Source organism: Emydura macquarii, unplaced genomic scaffold, assembly GCF_026122565.2.
Source record: "Emydura macquarii macquarii isolate MOO-44397 ecotype Brisbane River unplaced genomic scaffold, CSIRO-AGI_Emac_v2 contig_1253, whole genome shotgun sequence".
Taxonomy (NCBI): domain Eukaryota; kingdom Metazoa; phylum Chordata; order Testudines; family Chelidae; genus Emydura; species Emydura macquarii.
The window spans coordinates 37,191,672-37,211,990 of NW_027131390.1; the positions used below are offsets into that span (position 1 = coordinate 37,191,672).

Genomic DNA, 20,319 nt, shown 5'->3' on the forward strand with positions numbered 1-20,319 from the left:
GTGCATTCTAGGACAATGGCTCTTTGAACTGTTGGGGGCTCCCGGGAGCCCCATCTGCTGCTGGAGCTGCCCATTTGCTGGGAGCATCGCCCGTCGGTCGTGTTTCCCCACACCTGACAACTGAAGCCACTGACACACTGCCTCCGGCCATCAGGGCAGCTCCTGGGCCAGGTTAGCCCCCGTGACACAAGCAACACAGCAGCTAGGGGCACCTGGCGCTAGGCCTTTGTGGGCAGTGCCAGGCAAGGGCTGAGAAGCGTGCAGCCCCCGCGCAGCGAGAGACAGCTCCCCAAGCTGCTGTGCGCAGAGCCTGCAGCCTGACCTCAGGAAGGAGGGGCAGGGGATTGACTCAGCCCACAGATTCGCCTGAGCCATTCAGCCAGGGCCTTTGCCCTCCTGGCCTGGCCCAGCCCAGCCCATTGGTTCCACGTAGAAAGCAAAGACTGAGCAGGTCTGGTCTGTGCTGCTGCCTGCCACGGCCCTGGTCAGCATCCGCTCCCCACACCCCGCTTCAAGGGGGCAGGCAACCCCCGGAGACATTGGAGCAGCCTAGCGCTTGGAGAGCCGCAGAACAGAGCCGGAGCAGCTTGAAGGGCCACAGCGCTTAACCCAGCGGAGCCCAGCTGCACCAGGGCTCCCAGGAGAGGGAGGCTTTGGGAAGGGTGGCCGAGGCTTGCCTGGGGCACTGCCTCCTGCATCCCTCAAACCTCAGCATGGAGTCAGCTCTCCTGGGGCTGGGGCAGGCTTGCTGTCAGCGCATGCAGCTCAGCTGAGGACCAGGGACAGAAGCATCTATTGGCACGTAAGAGTTATCCGGGCCATGATCAGGGCAGAGCCGGACATGCTGGGTGCTGGACGCACAGAGCGAAGCTACAGCCTCTGCCCCAGGTGCTCACAGGCTGGGGAAGCTGGGCTGTTCCAAACACCGGTCACACCATGGCAGGAACGGCCTGGCCCCAGGGCAGGCTGGCCTAGTGCAAGGGGCAGGTTGGGGAGCACTGAGCGACGCCGCCCTGCTAAGAGCATACAGGACCGACCTGCAGGGTTACGTTGGGCAGTGACCAGGCCTGTGCCGTACGGGAGGTGTCTGGCCCCCTCTGGCCCAAGAGTCCAAGCACCTGTGCCCATTACCAGGCGCCGGGCCTTCTCCAGCTCAAGGGCAGAACCCTGTTGCGGTGTCGGAGGAGCAGGGGGCTGGTGCCAGCCGTGCATTCTCGTGCCAGTTGTATTCTTCACAGTGGGCCAGGCGCCTGAGCACGACTGCTGCGAACGGGGGCTGAGACCCAGTGCGTGTGTGGGCCTGGGCAGCGGCCCTGGAGCTGAAATGGGCACTGAACTCAGTGGGCAGCTGGGCTGGGCGCAGGCAGCCACTTGCCGCTGAATCGTGCCCTTCGCTTTAGCAGGGCTCTTGTGCCACCTGCGGGCCATGTGTGGGATTGCACTTCTCCCTGTCACATCACCGCCCAGGTGTGTCCACCCCCAGGGCACCACTCCAACATCTCCCCTGCACCGAGGTCTCCGCCCTCACCGGGCCCACATGTGCCCCGGCGCCCTACCTGGCAGTGGGTGTTTACACTGACACAGGTAAGTCTAAGTCAGATTTCAGGAGCCTGTCACATGCCCTGGCCTGGTGCCCGCCGCACAGCTGGGGAGAGGGTAGAACAAGCCCCATCTCCCCAGCCGTGGCCCGGCCTCCTCTCCTCTGCTGGCCCAAACTAATCAGAGGCAGCCCACACGCTAGGCGCCACGTGCAGATGAGCAGCCTCTTGGCTGCCAGCCCAGCACGTGGCACGTCGGATCAACCGCCACCCAGCAGCGCCCATGGGAGCGACAGCAGCTCAGCCTCGGGCCCACGCTGCCACGTGCAGACGCCGTGCACCTCACCGCTAACCATGCCACAAACTGAGCAAGACACAGGCTGAACGGGGGAAGGAAGGGTTCCCCAGGCCAGGGGAGCTCCTGCCATTCAACTGGATCCCAGCCCAGCTCCAAGCCCCCTTCTTTGGAGCAGATTTAGGGGCTCCCTTACTCCATAGAGTGGCCTGGCCCAGAGCGTAGGGCAGCAGGCGTGCGCTAGAGCCTGGCACATGCTGCAACTCCTCTCCGTGCCTGAGCCAGCTTCACACAGGCAGCCCGTAGCTCTCCTAACTCAGCACCGTGGCAGCTGCTGGAAGCGCTGAGGGCTGGCGGAGGCAGCCCAGCTCCTGCTTAGGCAGCGCTGCAGAGGCCACCACACCAAGGCGCAGTTGGAACGCCACAGCCCGGCTCAGCACCCTGCAGCCTGCCCCGTGCCTGCTGCTTGCAGCTGGGCAGGGAAGCCCAGGCCTGAGTGGCACGGTGTGGCAGTGAGCCAGGCTGGAGCGTCACACGCAATTGAAGGGAGCCGCACTGTACCAGCACCATGGCTCCCCGGCTGCAGACCCCTTGCACGGTGCAGGCCCCAGTGGTGGGGAGCGCAGGGAAAGGCAAGGCGGCTGCTGGTGATACCCGGGCGCTCATCGCACAGTGGAGGTTTATTTGGAGTAAACAGCTTTCCAATAAATTATGTAATAAAAAATAAAGAGCCCAAGGGACGAGCCCTGGGCAGCTCTGCCACACAACAGGACAACACAGAGCAAATGGACAGGGCAGCCTGGAGTCAGAGCCCCTCCCGCGGGGGGACACAGGCTGGCCTAGGGGTGCGGGGAGCCCTCAGATCTTCCTCCAGACACTTACCAGAGCTACTGAGCCTCCAGGGCCTGCTGCTGACCAGGACCCAGCTCCCAAATGCTGAGCTGCCTGGGCCGGACTCAGCCCCACACCTCAGCTTCTGAGGCAGGGCCCAGGGCCAAAGTGAGCAGGCCTTTGTGTTTGGGTAAAGGCTGGGCACGACTGGTGACACCCCCGCCCTGCACAGCCCCAGCCAGGAGGCACAGAGCCCCCCAGCTTGTCAGCCCTGCCCTGACCAGGGGGATGCCCAGACAGGGCCCAGTCCTCACTCTCGGGGGAGTGAGGGGGGATGTAGCAGCATAGGGCCAGTGTAGAATGATGTGGGCCCCCAACCAGCCTCTCCCCCAGGCACCAGGCGGGGCACACGGCCCATCCCCCTTCCTGTCCCAGCCAGCTCTCCTGGAGCTGTTTTGGGGAGCAACAGCCACAGAACCTGGGACCAGCACCCCGCAGCCAGAGCTTGGGCTCAGCTGTGGGCGGGGGCACGATGCCCTGCCAAGTGCCCAGTCAGCCACGTGGAGCACCCCACTTCCCCACTGAGGCTGAGCCCCCACCCCTACTTGTGAGTCTAAGCTGACCCCCCCACAACCTGACTGTGTGGACACCTCCCCCCCTTCCCTGCAGCCTCCTGGGGCCTCCCCAGTGAGGCTGCACCAGCACCCCCTTTATTCCAGCAGCAGCCCCCCAGCACACCCTCAGGAAGCTGGGCCAGGGCCACTGTGCTGACTGTCGCGGCCCACACTGGGCCACGTGCCAACGAGCCACAGTAAGGCTGCCCTGTGGGTGTGTGTGGGGGGGGGAATCACATCAACCAGGACTGCACTGAAGGGCCTGGAGAGGCCAAAGGCCTGATTAACCCATCCTGTGCTGCTGGCCTGCTTGAGGGGCACAATGACTAGGGCACCAGGGGAACCAGTCAATGGAAAAAGCCCTCCCCCCCCAGGCCCAGGATGAGGGATGCACACTGGGGGAAGCCCCTTCCTGCACAGATGCCAGGGTGTCTATGTGCAGACACAGACACACACAGAGTGAGAGTCCAGCCCGGGGACACCTTGGCCAAGGTCCAGGCCCCGTGGGAGCCCGTGGTCTCCCCGTCCCAGAAGAACTCTGCTAGCCCAAAAGGGACGCTAGGGGGTGACCCCACAATGCCAATCATGTCTGGGCACCAGAAACGGCGCCAGCCACAGCTCTCAGAAAGCTGGGCTCACGCACAGCCTGCGTCCTGTGGAGGTTTGTGGTTCGGGTGGCAGTGTAATGAGCGTACAAGTCCTCTGTGGTGTTGGTACAGTAGTGGGAAGGATGGGAGGCCATTTGCTCTCTGCTGGTAAACACGACCCTTAGCCTGGCTTAGCGCTCCCCCCCAAAGGGTATGGGGTGGGTCTGGCCCCCACCAAACCACTGGCAGTGGGTCCCCCATGTCGCATCCTGGGCAGGGATCACTCCTCATCCCCCCCGAGCAGGAAGCCGAGCAGGAAGCTGATGGCACGCTGGCGGTCGTGCGGAGTCTGTTTCAACATCAGGTTGGGGGGAGGCCGCAGGAGGAGGCTGGTGAATAGGGTGGCTGCAGAGAGAGGCAAAATCTGGCATCAGACACATGGGCATGGGCCTGTACGGGTGCCATGGGGACAGCAGCAGGTGCCAGGGCAGGCTGGGCTCTTACCAATCATATTGGCACTGACGTTGTTGTACTCTGAGTACTTGAGGAGCTCCCGCAGGAACGCCATCAAGTAGCGGAACACGTTGCGGTGACAGCGGGGCAACTGAGAAATCACCTGCAGAGGGGAAAGGTGAGCAGCACATGTTCCGCTTCCCCCCATGCCAGCACAGTCGGCTACAGCCCCTCCTGTCCCTGCAGATCAGGCCATGCCAGGTCTCCCTGGACTCAGGCGCACGCTCAGAGGAGACGCCTGTGCCTGCAGCTGTTGAACCAAAAACTCCCAAGCCAGCTCCCCTCCCAGAGCCCATGTGCCGCCACCGGAACACCGGCCGCCCACTCGACAAGACGGTGTCCGGCCAAGGGGTCGCCAACTGCAGCCAGGTGGCTTGGGGGGCGAGAGGCGCAGGGGCCAGTGTTGTTAACTCAGTGGCCCTGCGCCGGGAAAAGGAAACACGCACCTGTCGACACAGCCGGCTGTCATGGGAACAGTCCAGGCAGCGCTGATACAGCTCGTAACAAATGACCGGCTCCGGCAAAGCCTCCAGGAAGATGAGGAGGGCTTCAGCCACCGAGTGGTTGCTGCCCGCTGTGCCGGGCCAGTCAAGGCGCAAACTCCTCCAGCACAGCCCTGTGCAGTGCCCTCCCGCACCCAGGACTGGCCTACCTCAGCCACTCCTTGGGAGCCTGGCACTGGCCTGCCCTGTTCCTCAGGCAGCCTCCTTGGCTGTGCTTCCCTCGCCGCTCCACTCAAATGGCCAGAGCCCGGCCCAGTCCCTCTCTGAGACCCAGCACTCCCTGCCATGCACCCCCAACACTCGTGCACTCCACCCACAGCCCCCTGGGCCCTTCAGACACCCCCACCATGCACCCTCTGGACACTCGTGCACTCCACAAACACCCCGCACACGCCCCCACCCCCTCGACACCCTCACCGTGCACCCGACATCTGGGCATTCCAGCCACGCCTCCCATGCACACCCCCACCATGCACGCCAGCACTCCTGTCATGCACACTCCGCCCACACACACCTTGCCGTGCACATCCCTGCCCCCTCCAACACCTCTGCGCGTGCACACCTTGTGCACACCCCGCCATGCACACCTTGGGACGTCTCATCACAGACATATTTCCAAAACCGAGCTTGTGCCCCCAGCCCATTGGTCTCCATCACTAACAGCTCCACTAACCTCACTTCCCAGCATCAGCGCCTCCCCAGATCCCTCGAGTCCTTTGCTTCCCGCACTGCTGCAGCCCTGCTCCCTGCTCCAGCCTCTCCCCATCCCCCATCCAGCCAAAATGCTGCTGCAATCCCCTGCCCTGCCTCCCCCATCCCCCCCACAGCTGCATCTCTGCTCTCACTCCTGAGCCATTTCTCCCATGCATCCCCCTATGCTGGTCTCGTCTGATCTGTGACGGCTTGGGTCAGCTCTCCTGCGTGTTCTCCAGGGGCTCCCTGCAGAGGGGTGAGATGGAGGCAGCCCCTGCAGAGGAGCCTGCCTGGGAAAGGCAGGAGAGCAGGGTGCTGGGAGGAGAAGGGTGTTGGAGGAAAGGATACGGATTGTCTCGGGAATGCTGGTGTCCAGGCAGTCGATGATCTGCTGCAGCTCCTCCTGCATGCCAGGCGTCTGGAACAGGTCCTCCTGCCAACGACAGCACAGTCAGGGCCAGCCCTCCTGAGAGCTGCAGGGCAGCGAGCACAGCCGAGGGAGGGAGCATGGGCCCTGGCACAGCCTGGCTGGAGGCGGAGCATGGGTGCAAGAGCCAAGCCTGCGAGAAGCCAGCCTCGGCCTTGCGAACACCCAGCTTGAGTCGTGATCTGGGTGCTACCAACTAACTGAGCTGGGGGGTCTTCCCCGCTCACCGGCCCTCGGGAGCTCTCTGAGGCAGGCCTGGCTGCATGTTCACCTGGTGGCAGGCTTTCTTGAACAGGTGATCCACCAGCAGCCAGATCTCCTTGGGCACCTGCAGGGGTCTCTCGTTGGTGTCCTCATTGTCTGAGAGGCCCATCTGCAGAAGTGATTTCTCCTGATGGGAAAGAGAAGACCCAGAGTCAGGGGGCTCCAGCCCCTCTATAGCACAGAGGGACACCAGCGACACCACCCAAACTTGGAAGAGCCTGCGCCTGACCGGCACGCACCCAGGCCAGCCAGCTCCCACCTGCCTTCCCAGCATACAGCCACCCCCGCCCTCCATCAATCCTGCTTCGGGCCACAGCACCCCAGTCAGCTCAGAGCCCACCTGAGACAGGTGCAGATCTCCGTGCTGCTCTAGCAGGTCTTCCATGCTGAGCATCCCCTGCTGGCACAGCCAGTCCCTCTGCTACCACAGGGCAGGCAGCACTGTGTACCCGGGGCAGCACAGCCTGGCCCCAAGACCAGAGAGCGTTAGCCAGCTCACATGCAGCACCATTCTAGAGCTCTCATCCAAACCAGCTAGTGCCAAATGCCGTCTGCAGCCTCTGAGTGAGCCGGGCACACAGATGAGCAAGAAGGCTGAGCTGTTTGCAAGGTGATGCTGGAAGATGTGACAATGGCCTAGATTCCCCTGTGCACCTGGAGAGCGGGAACACCCACCCTATCCTATCTCCACCTCCTCTCTTGTCCCTCAACTCCAGCCTCAGTCACCAAATCTAACTTCCTGCCCAGCTATGCCTTCAGGCAAGGAGACCCACAGCGCCCTGGGCTGGACACGTGCAGGGAGACCCCCGCCCACCCTCCTACATCCAGCCTCCTACATCCAGCATCACAGGACCTGCTTCTGGGGAGAGCTAGTCACCGGCTGCCCTAGGAGCTGCCCACACCAGCCATCCTTCGAAAGAAAACGTAAGCGGCAGCCAAGCAGTTACCCAGCCCTGAAGCAGAGCTGTGTGTAGCTTGAAAGCGTGTCTCTCTCACCAACAGACGTTGGTCCAATAAAAGGTATTATCTCCCCCACCTGGGACCAATAGCCTGGGACCAACACGGCTACAAACTAGGCAGTTAACAGTCCCCTCCCCAGAATGGGCTGGAAGAATGGGGCCCAGCAATACACGAGGTGCATACTGGGTCCTGGTCTGGCATTTGCCACTGTTTCCAGTAGTCTAGTTGTATTGACGATGTGATGAGACTCCCTGGTCATCTCCCATTCTAACACAACTCAGCAGCAGAGCACCTGCCCATTGTTCCTTTGGTCCATGTCATCCCCATAGTTACACCCCCTTGGGCCACACTAGGGTGTTTACCCCCTTCCAGGTAGCTGCAAGTCCCAGTGAAGATCTCCTTTTAATCCAGACCCTACATTTTTACTGCTCTTCTCTTCATTCTAATAAGGCAACATCCTGAACGCCCAGAAGAGAATACCATATCCCCGCTGTTTGGTGTCTCAAGCGCTGTGGAATTAGACTTTGCCTGGCCTGTGATGTGCTGCTTCTGCAAATGCAGCCCGAAGGTCACACTGGCTCCTACAGAATTTGCTGTTTGCTCGCAGCCCTACCATGCTCTTAGACTGTGGGCACCTTTTGTTCTGTAGTTCAAACTCTGGTTGGGATCATTTGTTCTCTCGCCTCCCCTCAGGTGTGCTGGCTTTCATCTGTCCAGGTTCAATCCCATTGCTATCTCCTTCCCGCCCAGCGAACCGCCTCGACCACGGGGTTAGCACAGTCATTCACTAATGCCCTATGCATGTTCTCAGGCCTGCTGACCTGTCCCAGTTCCTGCCCTGCTGGTGGTCCAGAGCTGTATTCAGGTTCCACTATGTACAGATTGTGCACACCACCTTTTCCTCACTCACGTGCAGCAGTTGAGTCCTACGGGATGGTCTACACTGGAGAGTTTTGTCGACAAAAATCAGCTTTTGTCGACAAAACAGTGGAGGTGTATAGACGAAAACACTGTTCCCACCGCTGTAACGCCCTGCTATGCCGACATCATAAAACCATCTCAGTGAGGGGTGCAGCAGGCCTATGCTGGCTTCGTTAGGGCGATGCAGTGTCAATGTAGGTGAGGTTACTGGTGAATGGACACTGTGTCCCTTACATCAGCTGTGGGTCTATTGTTCTTGTCAATTGAGGAGAGCCACCCTCCCCCCTCCCCGCGAGAGCTGAGCAGCATGTGTCTGCTCCAGGCTGGGACCTGGCTGAGAAGCCCAGCTGCTTCTCCACCCACTCCCTGCAGGGAGCTGAGGCAGCCTTGCCACATGGCTGCCCGGATCCCAGGGGAAAGCAGGGATCGGAGAAGCCCTGGGTGGCTTCCCCAGGTTCCTGGCAGGGAACAGGAAGGGGAGAAGCCCTGGGCTGTGCCGTGAAACTGAAAAGGCTGCCCTTGCTCCTGGTGGGAAGCAGGCAGGGGGGTGAGAACCCAGCTGGACCTCACACCCCAGGGGTAAGAAACCCAGGCAGCTTCCTCCTGGGAACGGGGAAGCCCCAGGCAGTAATTGTGGTGGCTGTAAGTTGACTTATTTGTCTAGTGTAGATGAGGCCTACATTGCTTTGGACTCTCCATTCACGTCACACCACGAGTCTGCAACAGGGACAGGGCTTCCCCCAAAGTGTGCACTGTTTAGCACCGTTGTTTAGAATGCACCAGCCATCAAGAGCAACAGTTCCTGCAGTGGGGCAAGCCCTGCCCCCTTGCGCACATGCAAGGCAATCCCATTGTCAAATGCATTTCCTTGGCACCGTCCCTTCCCAGCCCTGCTGGGTAGGCTTTGATTGCACAGTGGCTGTGTCTGAATGAGTGAGACCATTAGCTTTACAGCACTAGCAATCACGAGCAGGTGCAGGCTTTACGCAGCAATACCTACAAATCCCTCTCATGTCTCTCAACACACAGGGCCAAAGATCCGGAGCAACACATTGACAGACCTGAGCATGCTCCAGCCACAAAGCAAAGGCCAGGGCTGGGTGTTCCCCAGGCTGGTATGAAAGATCCCATGTAAGGGCTTGTCCATACCTAAAGTGCTGCAGCAGCACAATTGCACCGGTGCAGCTGCGCCATGGTAGCGCTTCTGTGTAGACACGACCAACGTTGACAGGAGGGGCGCTCCTGTCAGCGTAGGTACTCCACCTCCCCGAGAGGCGGTAGCTCATTCCTGTGGACCTAGTGCTGTCTACATCAGGAGTTTGGTCACCCCCCCCCCCCCCCCGAGCGACAGTTATACCTATCTAATTTCCTTGTGTAGACCAGGGTAAGGGATTACATGGCTATGATAGCTGCCATGGCAAGGCCAGGCCTCACTGAACACTGACAAAGGCAGAGCTAGAACAAAGGATCGCCTGTGGGTTAGTCTAGTTAAAGCTACCACTGTTATAAGAATGTGTTTAGTGTTCGAGGGATGCTTGTAGGATGCTGCGTGTATGAATCCTACGGATAATGCCTGCATCCCCTGTTCTAAAGCAATGTTTACATGTTTGCTCTGTAATTATACAAACGTTTGCTAAGACTGTCAGGCCTGCCCAGTCAGGGAGATGCATTACCAAGTGTGAAAGAGGTGTTATCTGCTGCCATCAGGAAGGACTATTGAATCCAAATGGGCCACTGTGAAACAAGGCTTTGTTGATTGTTTCCCTCACAACCCTGAGGAGGGTAGGTGCCCAAGCCCTTGTCCCATTACAGCTTGAACGCTGGGGGAAGGGAATAAAAGTGCCTTTGCTGCTTGAACTCTGTGGGGTGAGGATTTCTAAACCAACACAAGGAGTCCCCCAACTGCTGAACTTGGCTTAACCCTAAAGGACAGACAGAGTCTGCTTACTAGAAGTTGCTATTACTTTTTGAAACCTGACTGTGACTCATTTGTGTGCGTATACAAGGTTAAAGCAGGTGAGCAAACAACTCTCATGTCTTTTTCCTAGTTAATAAACCCATAGTTAGTTTACTATAGGACTGGCTGCAAGCGTAGTCTTTGATGTGAGATCTACAGTGCAAATTGACCTGGGGTAAGTAACTGGTCCTTTGGTACTGTGAGTAACCTGAATATTGTGGGACCTTGGGTGCAAAGTGACCCTCTATCGAAGAGCCAATGCTTGCCTGGGGGGGGGGGGGGGGGGTGTAAGATAGGCTGGCATGCTAAGGAGACTGTCTGTGACACCACAGTAAGACCACCACTTCTCCTGCTTCGCTCAGCCTGGGGCGGCAGCAGCACAACTCAGGAAGCTCTCATGCTAGCAAGCCTCTGAACAGCTGCAGGAGGAGAGGGGTTGGGACAATGCTCTGATGCAGAGTTGGAGGAAAGGGGGAGAAGGAAGGACAGTGGCTCCTTCCATCATCTCCCCTGGGTAGTAGGATTTGAGCCCCTGACTTTCCACGACAATCAGCATGTGCAGAATGACGACGTTTCCTAGCACTGCCCTGGCGCTGCTGCTGCTCAGTTAGTGGCCGTGGCAAGGCTAACCACAGGGGTTTGAGTTTCATGCTGCTGCTGCAGTAAGTGTCAGGCACTTTGTGAGTGCTTTCCTCAAGCTGTGGCAAAATCCCTCCCCAGGCCCCACAGACCGTCACACGGAGATGGAAGTCGTCCCACTAGCCTCTGGTTTTGTAGCTAACAGTGACCTCTCCCCGCTAAAATCAGAACCTTCTGAAACCATTTCTTAATTATGACACCCCTTTCCCATGCATTGATTAAACCAATTCAGAGGCATTAAAGCCAAGTCAAATTTTGCAGACAGATTCACCTGTGGGGCTGGGATCAGTCAGGAGAACTTTTTACCCCACTGAAAATTTTCTAAGGAAATTATATACTCCTGAGAGGTGCCGTCTCCATCTTAGCTAGAGCCACCACGACACCCTCAGGGCATAATTCAGTGCCCTAGAGCGCTCTTGTTTGTTCTAGGCCCACAAGCAGTGTCTGTTGGCACCGCTGGAACTGACACTCCCTCTGGAGCAATCTGCCTCTGCTCTCTCCAGGATTGCAGGCTGCCGTGCCAGCAGACAATGGGAAAAGTCAATGCTCTCATTTTTTACAGCAAGTACAAACAAAAATGACTGAAAGAGCCCTCAGCACTTGCTTGCATTACCTTCTCTAGGAAGCTGTCTTCTCCCTGAGAGCAGAGCAGGAAATATATATATATGAGAGAGAGAGAGAGAGAGAGAGAGAGAGAGAGAGAGAGAGAGAGAGAGAGAGAGAGAGAGAGAGAGAGAAGAGCGTCATTAACAGAGAGAACCTGATTTAGGATTAAGCAGAAAAAGAAACAGAACTGGCATTGTGAGACCCCACCAGCACTGACTGGCAGCTATTTCTCATGTTTTGCTGACATCACTGATAAAGCTGCCGCAGGAGATTTAGATCCCAATTAGCAGAAATACGGCTCACATGATGTAAAGCCGTTCAGAGTCCAGGGAGCTCCCCAAGTGACCTGTAGCACTGCTCAACACTCAACAAGGCCAGAGGTGGGAACAGGCGTCTACCTGAAAGATTTCTCTGTCCATGCCCCACTTCCTGAGTCTCCACAATCCTCATCTGGTGTCCCTGAATAATCTCACCTGTCCAGTTTCTCCTGTGACTCTGCCTGGCAAATTTCTGCATGTGTGGCGGCCATTGAGTTAAAGATGACCACCAGGAACTCTGTGCACAATTAGGGGCAGGAAAACGCATGCTCCAAAGGCCCAGCACATAAATCAGCTTTAACTTAACAGTAAGATATGAAAACACCGCCTCTTTCCCCGAGGAGGGTTCTAAAGCCCCTTCCCACCTGTGTACATGGGGACTCCTCAGCCACCACTGAAACGCAGCAGCTAATTAACAGCGCACACTGTGGTGGAACAGTTTAGGACAGGAAGTAAAGGATGGCGTATCCAAGAGCGACTGCAGGTGGGCGATAGGTAGGCAGAAGGTCCAAGCTAGAGCTTGGTCAGGGCACTGCTCCTCTTAAGGAGCATTTCTAATGAGAGCTGCAGGCAGGAGCTCAGGTTTCCCACCATGAAAGGTGCCACTCCAACGAAGCACATTGGGGCATGGGCTGCACCTGAGCCACCTCCTGCAGCACCGGGCTTTCTCCTTGGAGGTTGCCCCTCCTGACCCTGCTCATTGTAGGAAGCGTGCAGACAGCAAAGCCCAAGGAGGTGTGGGGTCGGGAACGCCCAAATCATAGACAAAGTGGCCTCCCCTTCCACAGCATGAGGGGACCAGGAGCAGAGATAGGCAACATAATCTTAGGCTATGTCTACACTGACACCGCCGTCAGATCAATTTATCCCGATTGACTGAGTGGACGTGGAGACCTGCTCAATCGACTCAGAAATCGACACTGCTAATCCACCTCCGCCATGTGGAGTAACGCTGCATTACAGGAGGGCATTTCCTGTTGGCACAGCGAACTGAAGACACCTCGGTAAGTAGAAATTAGGAAGTTGATGGGAGATATACAGGCTACTCTACGTAGCTTGCGTATCTCTTGTTGACTACCGCCGAATTTTGCGGAAAGTGTAGACAGTCTTGGGATTTGGTGACACATGACAGCCCCACTGCACAGAGAGTGACTCACTTCACTGCCTGTCCCACCATGGCACTGCTCTTCTGCTCGTCTGTCCCCTTTCTGTGGGCAACACAGCTACAGGGTTTTAGTTTTTCAATTTTGCCGTGTGAAAGCCATCTGCTCCTATGGATGCAAACCATCCAACAGGCTGCTCTGGGTCCTGCCTAGCATCCCAGCTGACAGCAGGATCAGCACTGGTTCTTAAACTGCAACAAATGATTATCACCTGATCCCTGCAAGTGCATTCAGAAGCACTGGAGAGAGCCACGCACAAACAAGTCTCCAGCCACCCTCGCTATTCTGCACCAATCCAATTTCCAGACCCTTCATTCAACCACACTGTCTTGTCGCCTTTTAGAGATTATCTCCATTCCAGGTCACCGTCCAACTCACATTGGCTCTAATTTGAACCAAGCTTTTGATGCAGTTTCATTATTTAAACCCAACACCACCGGAAAGATAACAGATCTCTTATTTCATCAACATGCTTTTTCGTGACTTCCTACAACTCAGTCTCTGTATTTGTTAAGAGGAACTCAAAGATCACTTTGCTCATCCACAGAACAAGCACATCTGCCAAATGTGCACATGTGGCGTGAAGCCATCGTGTGTGTCGGGGCTGCTGTTGCTAGTGACTACCCCTGTCCCTCACATTTACTCCCTGAGCTCTGGGTCAAGCCCCAGAAGTACAGAGCCAGAATAAATATGGGGAATTGATTATGGCTTTAGAAGAACCCAGCAGTTCATTCAGGTAAGTCACTTCGAAAGAATCTGTATTTCCTTCTGCAACCAAACCAGTGCCAGCCTCTGGCATTTTCTGACAGGCTGTCTAACCGTCACAGGACTACTTGGAGGCAATGTCTGGAAATGGCAGAGTCCTCTTCCACTGAGGCCCTGAGCTGAACCTGATCAGCAGCCCCTAGAATGAAGGTTCCCATAAGGAAGCCAGCAGTTAGGCATGGCCTAGCAGCAGTTCCTCAGACAAGGCACCCGGATGATTCCGAAGAGACAGCGGGGACATGAGCGGGGAGGGGGGGGCTGGGCTAGCGTTTTATCCCATTAAATATTAAAAGTGAAGCCATCAAGAGAGAGTGGGGTTGAAACAGCAAAGAGTCCTTAGGGGAATCTGATGGAAAGCAGGGTGCAGCTCATGCAGAGGGAAAGCCGTGGCGAGCCAAGGCGATCACCCAAGTGAGGGGGAGGTTGGCCTTTGGGAAGTGCTGCCGGTTTTAGGAGCAGGCCGGAAGGGGGAATGATGATAAACCACAGTGCAAATCCCAGGGAGGATGCTCACAGGACCCTGCCCTAAGGACCGCTGCTCCTTACCAGATCGACAAGTTTGGTGACAGGAACCTCGCGGATTGGTCGTCTCATCCGGCACAGAGCCTCCAGGGAGGTGCCGAAGCAGCTGGGCAGGTAGCTTCCGGTGATGGTGAGGAAGTAATCCTTGCCTCGGTCCAGGTGAAGGACAAGGATATCCTCAATTCTGTCCTCACCCGAGTTTAGGAGAGTCACAGAGTCCTTACTGACGTACACATCCAGGGAGATTTCCACCATCTCATCTGAAACAGGCAAGGGGCACACATGGACTTGCAGAACCTTGCAGTGGAAAAGTAATGGAGACCTCATGGACAGACACACAGCAGAGGAGAAAGCTGGGCAGAGCAGCAGAAAACCAGAGGGGAAAGGCAGACACAGCTCGTGAGGGTGGGAATGGTGAGAAACAGCAGGAGAGATGGAAAGGACAGAATGATGATGGCCTTAGCCAAGATACTCCAAAGACAGCGTGTAAAACTCACTCGGCTCCAGGTACCCCTCACAGGGCTCAGCCCGAAGCCATGGTTTACAGTACTGGCTATCGTTGAGTTTGGGGATGAAGGAGAAGTGACAGGTGACCTGCCCATTGTTGGTGATCTGGAACTTTTCCTTCTGTAACTGCCGGAACTTCACCTTCTCAAACACAAACTGCAGAGCAAAGAGAAAACAAATCTGTTTAATACCTGCAGGGAATCATAGTTAGTTATAAGGACTCCACATTGGTACGTGCACAGTGCTAGATCCCTACCAGAGCACTTGCTGAGCAGTCAGGGGAATGCGCAATTTCTAACCCAATACCCCATCGTGGGGAGGTGACTGAAGCTAGGTTTTGGCACTGGAGTTTCATTAAACATTATAAGGCCGTGTCTACACTACAGCTGCTACAGTCCATACAGCTGTAGCACTGTAGTGTAGATGCTTCCTACATTCACAGGAGGAGTTTTTCCACTGATATAGGTGGTCCACTTCTCCGAGAGGTAGCAATTAGGTTGACAGAAAACTCCCTCTGTTGATATAGCTGTATCTATATCGGGTTAGGTCAATCTAATGACAGTATTCACGGCGTGAAATTTTTCACAGCCCTGAGTGATGAAGCTAGGTCACAGCCTTAGTTTTAGGTGCAGCCCAGGCCTCAGAGTCCTTTACAGAACTTCTAGCCCTTCTGAAGCAGCTGCTCTTCTGGAACCAGCGAAAGAATCAGTTTCCATTCTCACCTCTCTCCGGCTAAGCTCCAGTGAAGGAAGGAAGTCATTCTCCATTCTGTCCATCATACGAACAATATCCTCAAATATCTTCCGGTACCTCTGCTCATCCGCAACCTTCACCTGCAGGAGATCAGATCACACTCACTGAAGGTTTAGGCTAGATGCGTTACAGTGTAAACTCCTTTAGTGGTTTGTAAATAGCTGCAGCCGAAGCTGAGGAGATTCTTGGGCATTTCACATGTGCAGCTTCGAAGGCTGAAGATTGGCTCAGTTGCACCACAAAGCCCCATGGGCAATTTCATGCAAGTTATTATACCGGCAGTAATGATACTGACGTCTTTTTCTGGCCAATGGGCACCAGGAAGGATCTGCTATTTGTTGGAAATGCTCTCGGGGTGGCCTGCACATAGCAGCATGGGCATTCTGCAGCCTTACCCAAAATTCTTCAAGATTTCAGCCTGCTTGATTGGGCAAGATGAGAAAGCAATGAGTCATTGAGGAGACCCTCGCTCAGGGAGTGGGGGAGAGAAATATTGGGACACTAATGCTGGCTCCACCCAATGGGCCAGGGATCTCAAGTCTTCTCCCTCCCATAATTTATATTTAGCCATTCACAACCTCCCCAGACCAGTTGCACCCCCGAGTTCCTGCGTCTCCCAGCACAGCAGAAGCAGCATGCGTGCAACTGGTTACAGGCTCTCGGCCCTGCTCAGTGCCCCCATCCCAGTGGCAGACACACTAGGTCACACCACAGAGCCTAAGAAACGTGGTGAAAGCAAGCACATGGCTGAGGCTTCCTGACGAATAATCTGCCATGCTGCTGTGCTAAATCAGGCACTATCTGTGTCAGTGTAGTACAAAGCTGCTCTCACGCTGCACAGCTGAACTGTGCTGCACATGGGAACAGCAGCTGTTGTGATTCCCCGGCTGCAGAGACTGAGGTCTGTGAGGCTGCCCAGCTTCGCTGTACCATTGCCAAGTGGCCAGGACTCATTTCTGCCCTTTTGTATCAACATCCCTTTACATCCCTTGCTTCAGCAGATGGATTCTTTAACTTGGAACTTCAACCAAGCGCTCTCTTCTAGCACATCTAGTGACAGTTACCCCAATAAGGAACAGAGAGCTGACTGGTTTGTGGTCGCTGGTTTTCAGGTCCATGTGACTGCCGTACCGGAGCTGATTAACGTTCCCCCCTCTCCAAAGGACGCGGTCGCACCAGGCTGGCACACGACACTTCCCACTGCAGATATATACAAGTCACCAGGAAATCAGACAGCCCTGCTACCCATCTAACGATCAGGCAGATCGTTCCCTGCAGTCCCACTTTCTAGGGCAGCATCTCCAATAATGGGGCTCCCACCACTTTCCTCATCTTAAATGTTACTTTTCTGAAATTGCTTCCTATACTTGTTCTCACGACCCGCCCTGTACCATGGCTATAATCCTATGCTAGGGTTGGCACCCTTCTAATACCTAGTTAGGCTCCCTGCCCCAGTTGTCATCTAGCCCACATACATGGATTCAGTGCCCCAAACCTATTCATCATCCCCACAATCACCGCGTTGCTCTTCTTAGCGCCTGCTAACATCTTGCTGGTACTGCAGTGCTAAGAAATGGAATAGGCTCAGCGGGGACTATCACCTTCACCTGAGGCTTCTGCATATGTGGCCCCAAGTTGCATTAGCTTATTTTGTTGCCTCACTCTGGTGCAAGCTACAGCTTAATTTACTGCCCAGTGGCCCCACTGCTGAAAGTTTATTCAGCTCTTCCTGCCTTCCAGGGTCCTCGAGGCTCTGTGTTTTGGATTACCTTTCCCCAGATGAGTCTGCATGAGCAAGAGTAGCAGGGCGGTCTTCCCCCTTAAGGGCCTGCAAAGCCAGGGAGTAGCAGCCCCTGGCCTAAGGAAATGTCGGGACCCAGCTGATCCAGCTAAGAAGCAGTTATTGACTGGCTCTGATTCCCAGCTTGGAGATATAAGGACCCAGTTCTGTAAGGAAGGTGGGGCCGGGAGAAAGAGAGACTTTCCTGAGCAGCAGCAGAAGGCTGCACCAGGGTAGGCAGGCCCTGTGGTACCTCTGGGGTTAAAGGAGAGCCGTGATCCTTGAGCTCCCGGGGGGAGAAAACCCTGCAGCACCAGCCCAGGCCAGGACTATCATGTTTGTTTCTTGTCAATATTTCTGGCCTTTGTGCAGCAGAGGAATAAAAGAGCCTGTGCCAGAGGCTAAACCAGAGCTGGGCATGGCTGGCTCTTTTGTCCCCAGGCCCACCAGACTATAGCGACACTGACTCATTCTGGGACTTTCTGCACTTACGTCTAACCCCTCAAGCACCTTTTGTGTTCTCTCTCTGTCCTCAGAGGTATTCCCCGCACCACTCAGTGGAATATCAACTGTGTGTTTCATTCCCTAGCCTCACTGACGTTCCACATCAGTGAAGGGCTCCGTCCCAGGTAACGTGACTAGTCCATTTGTGAAGGATCTGCTAGTCTACTCAGTGTCATGTTGATGGCTCTAGGCATGTTTCCAGGAGAGGGATCATAGCCTAATAATTCTGACAGGGAAGGCAGCTTTATGGCAAGATGCTGTTGGTATCACAGGTTAACAGGCCACCAGCAACCAACTTACCTGGAATCCCAGCGGTCTGTTTTAGAGTCAAATTTGTACGTGGGGATGAATTTAATCTCTCCCTCTGTGAAATCAGCAAAAACTTTCTTATGAGACCGCTGAATATTCAACTAGAGGCAAAAAGGAACAGACTATCAGTACAACAGCGAAGTGTTCGCAGCTCCGCAGAGTTACAGACTGGGCCCTGGAATCTGTCACAGAATCCACCCCTTGCTACTGAATCGTATCTCCCGACAGATACTTTCATTACAAAACGGAGCTGCTCTGACTGCAAAGCAACCCTTCCAATCACAAACCAAGTGCAAACTGACACAGCACTGCCTGCCTGAGTCTGCAGACAGCATGAACCAATAGCCAAGGGAGATATGAACTGCTCCATTCACTCAACCAAGTGTCAACTTTTAAACCTAATGGCAACAATTAAATATCACCATTGCTAACTACTTCACAGCGGACCATTTTAGCAGAAACCTACAGCTGATGTGCTTGGCCAACACGCCAAACCAGCTCTCAGAAATCTACCCAGTTGCAAAATCTCCTAAGTTCGCCTAACAGCATCTAAAATTCAGTTAGTTGTTTCAGTACAAAATTCGGCAGCATCCTGGAAATTAACTATCACAGCAAATGCTAGGAGGGACACTGCACTGACTGTATTTTTCCTTTTTTTGTATTTCACTGGATAAATCCCCCTTTCTGAAATGTATCTGATGCTTCTCCAGAATTTCCAGTGTGCTACAGGGATGTGCTACACAGCCTAGGCTCCTGTCTCAGAACTCAGGTCAAGCTTGTTGTGCAGCACACGGGGCCTCAGTCACAGGCAGTAATCCCCAGCCCTCCAGCAACACTCTTTCCAGGGACCCTCCAAGCTGTGACTGACAAGACTTCAGCGTTCCCCTTTGTCCTCAAGAGGCAGTCATAAATAAGCGCCCAAATATTTGAGACAATCAATTAGCCAGAGATAAAAGCCGTTAGCAACAGAGAACATAATTGGGAGGTAAGAAAAGAATCTTTCATGGGAGCAAAGAACAGCAGAGAGGAATTGATGAGCATGCATGGTGTATCTCCTCTTAGCTGTAACACACTCCTACAGCCCAAACATCATATCTTTCTGCCAGACACTTTTTAATATTTTTAATGGGAACTAAATGGCAAGAACCAAAACCACCCTAGAGCCGAGTCTACCACAGGGTACCCGCCACCCTCCTGAGCTCAGGGGTGGATTAAAACAGGATGCCCCAATACTCACATGGTGGATGTTCACTCACCTGGTCATATGTCAACAGTTTCGGAAGCTCATTCTTACTGATCAGAATTTTCACCTCACTGGCATCAGGAAGGCAAAGCCTGTAGTTCAGGTCTCCCAGCCAGATGACAACACTGAGTACAAAGGCAAACATGGAAAAGAAAAGCCAGCATTTCGTATCAGAACTCCCTTGAGAGAGAGAGACGGGGTTTTGTGTTGAAAAGGGAGCATCTCGGGACAGAAGGGGTGGGACAGATAGAGCACAACAGGACAGACAATAGAATCAGTCATAAGAAGCTTCAGAATACGATAGCAGCTCTCACTCCTGCAAATGTCTACAGAGGTAGCATCCCAAAGGAGGTTGATCTAACAAGTTAGAGTTAACAAGTCAGATTTCAAGGCCAGAACGACCCAATACGATATCTGACCCCCTGTACAGCACAGGCCAGAGAACTGCCTCACAATAATGCCTGTGTGAACTATAGCAGAACTTTTAGAAATAAGTGAATCCTGATATAAAAATGCTAGCGAGGGAGAATCCACCACGGTCCTCAGGAAGGACTGCTGAGGTTTTGCTCAACCTGAAAACAATCTGGAAAAACTCACCAACCATTTTATTAAATGAAACAAAGAAGAGGAACAGCACGATTCACTGAACAGTGGTATTTATTCCTCACACACATTGCCCACAATGAAAAGCCTGCAGTCCTGTAAGGCAGGCAAAAGAATGTAGCAGTGGAGTCCCTGCCTACCCAGCAGTTAGGCCTTTTGCATCTGGCCTTGGATCCCACACAATTCTACCAGTGTTTGCTTTTCCAGTACCTAGAATGTTACCAAGATCTGACTGACCCAATGCACCTGTGCTGAGCACGCACTGACTGACGCTGAGCTGACAGGACAGGAGTGTAGGTCTCTTAAAAATTCACAAAGATCGGACTGCAGCTGTCCTCTCCTACCTCACTGTTTCATCCACTAGCCACACCCCCCCTGCAATCACCATGGCAATGGCGCCTCCTATTCCCCTCACACTATAGACTTCCAGACAGTCCTATAGCCCGTTCATTACTTCCCAACCAGTATAACAAGAACCTCACCACTCATAATTCTCTTAGCCTTT

General features: G+C 54.8%; 1 protein-coding gene across 3 annotated transcripts in view; it reads right to left on the reverse strand.

Moving 5' to 3' along the window:
* Positions 1-457: 457 nt before the first annotated feature.
* OCRL (OCRL inositol polyphosphate-5-phosphatase) overlaps positions 458-20,319 on the reverse strand; it is a 31,168-nt gene continuing 11,306 nt past the window's right edge. The window contains exons 11-22 of one of the 3 annotated variants that reach the window (XM_067548501.1): positions 19,225-19,336; positions 17,960-18,069; positions 16,440-16,575; positions 15,345-15,455; positions 14,613-14,778; positions 14,140-14,375; positions 11,356-11,379; positions 6,273-6,392; positions 5,923-6,007; positions 4,825-4,952; positions 4,370-4,481; positions 458-4,270 (exon numbers count right to left, since the gene is read on the reverse strand). In XM_067548501.1, coding sequence (XP_067404602.1) covers positions 4,146-4,270; positions 4,370-4,481; positions 4,825-4,952; positions 5,923-6,007; positions 6,273-6,392; positions 11,356-11,379; positions 14,140-14,375; positions 14,613-14,778; positions 15,345-15,455; positions 16,440-16,575; positions 17,960-18,069; positions 19,225-19,336 — 1,465 coding nt within the window. In that variant the 3' untranslated portion in view covers positions 458-4,145. Of the gene's footprint in view, positions 4,271-4,369; positions 4,482-4,824; positions 4,953-5,922; positions 6,008-6,272; positions 6,393-11,355; positions 11,380-13,555; positions 13,733-14,139; positions 14,376-14,612; positions 14,779-15,344; positions 15,456-16,439; positions 16,576-17,959; positions 18,070-19,224; positions 19,337-20,319 lie in introns of those variants that run through there. The other 2 variants (XM_067548502.1, XM_067548504.1) reach the window with 2 other exon arrangements.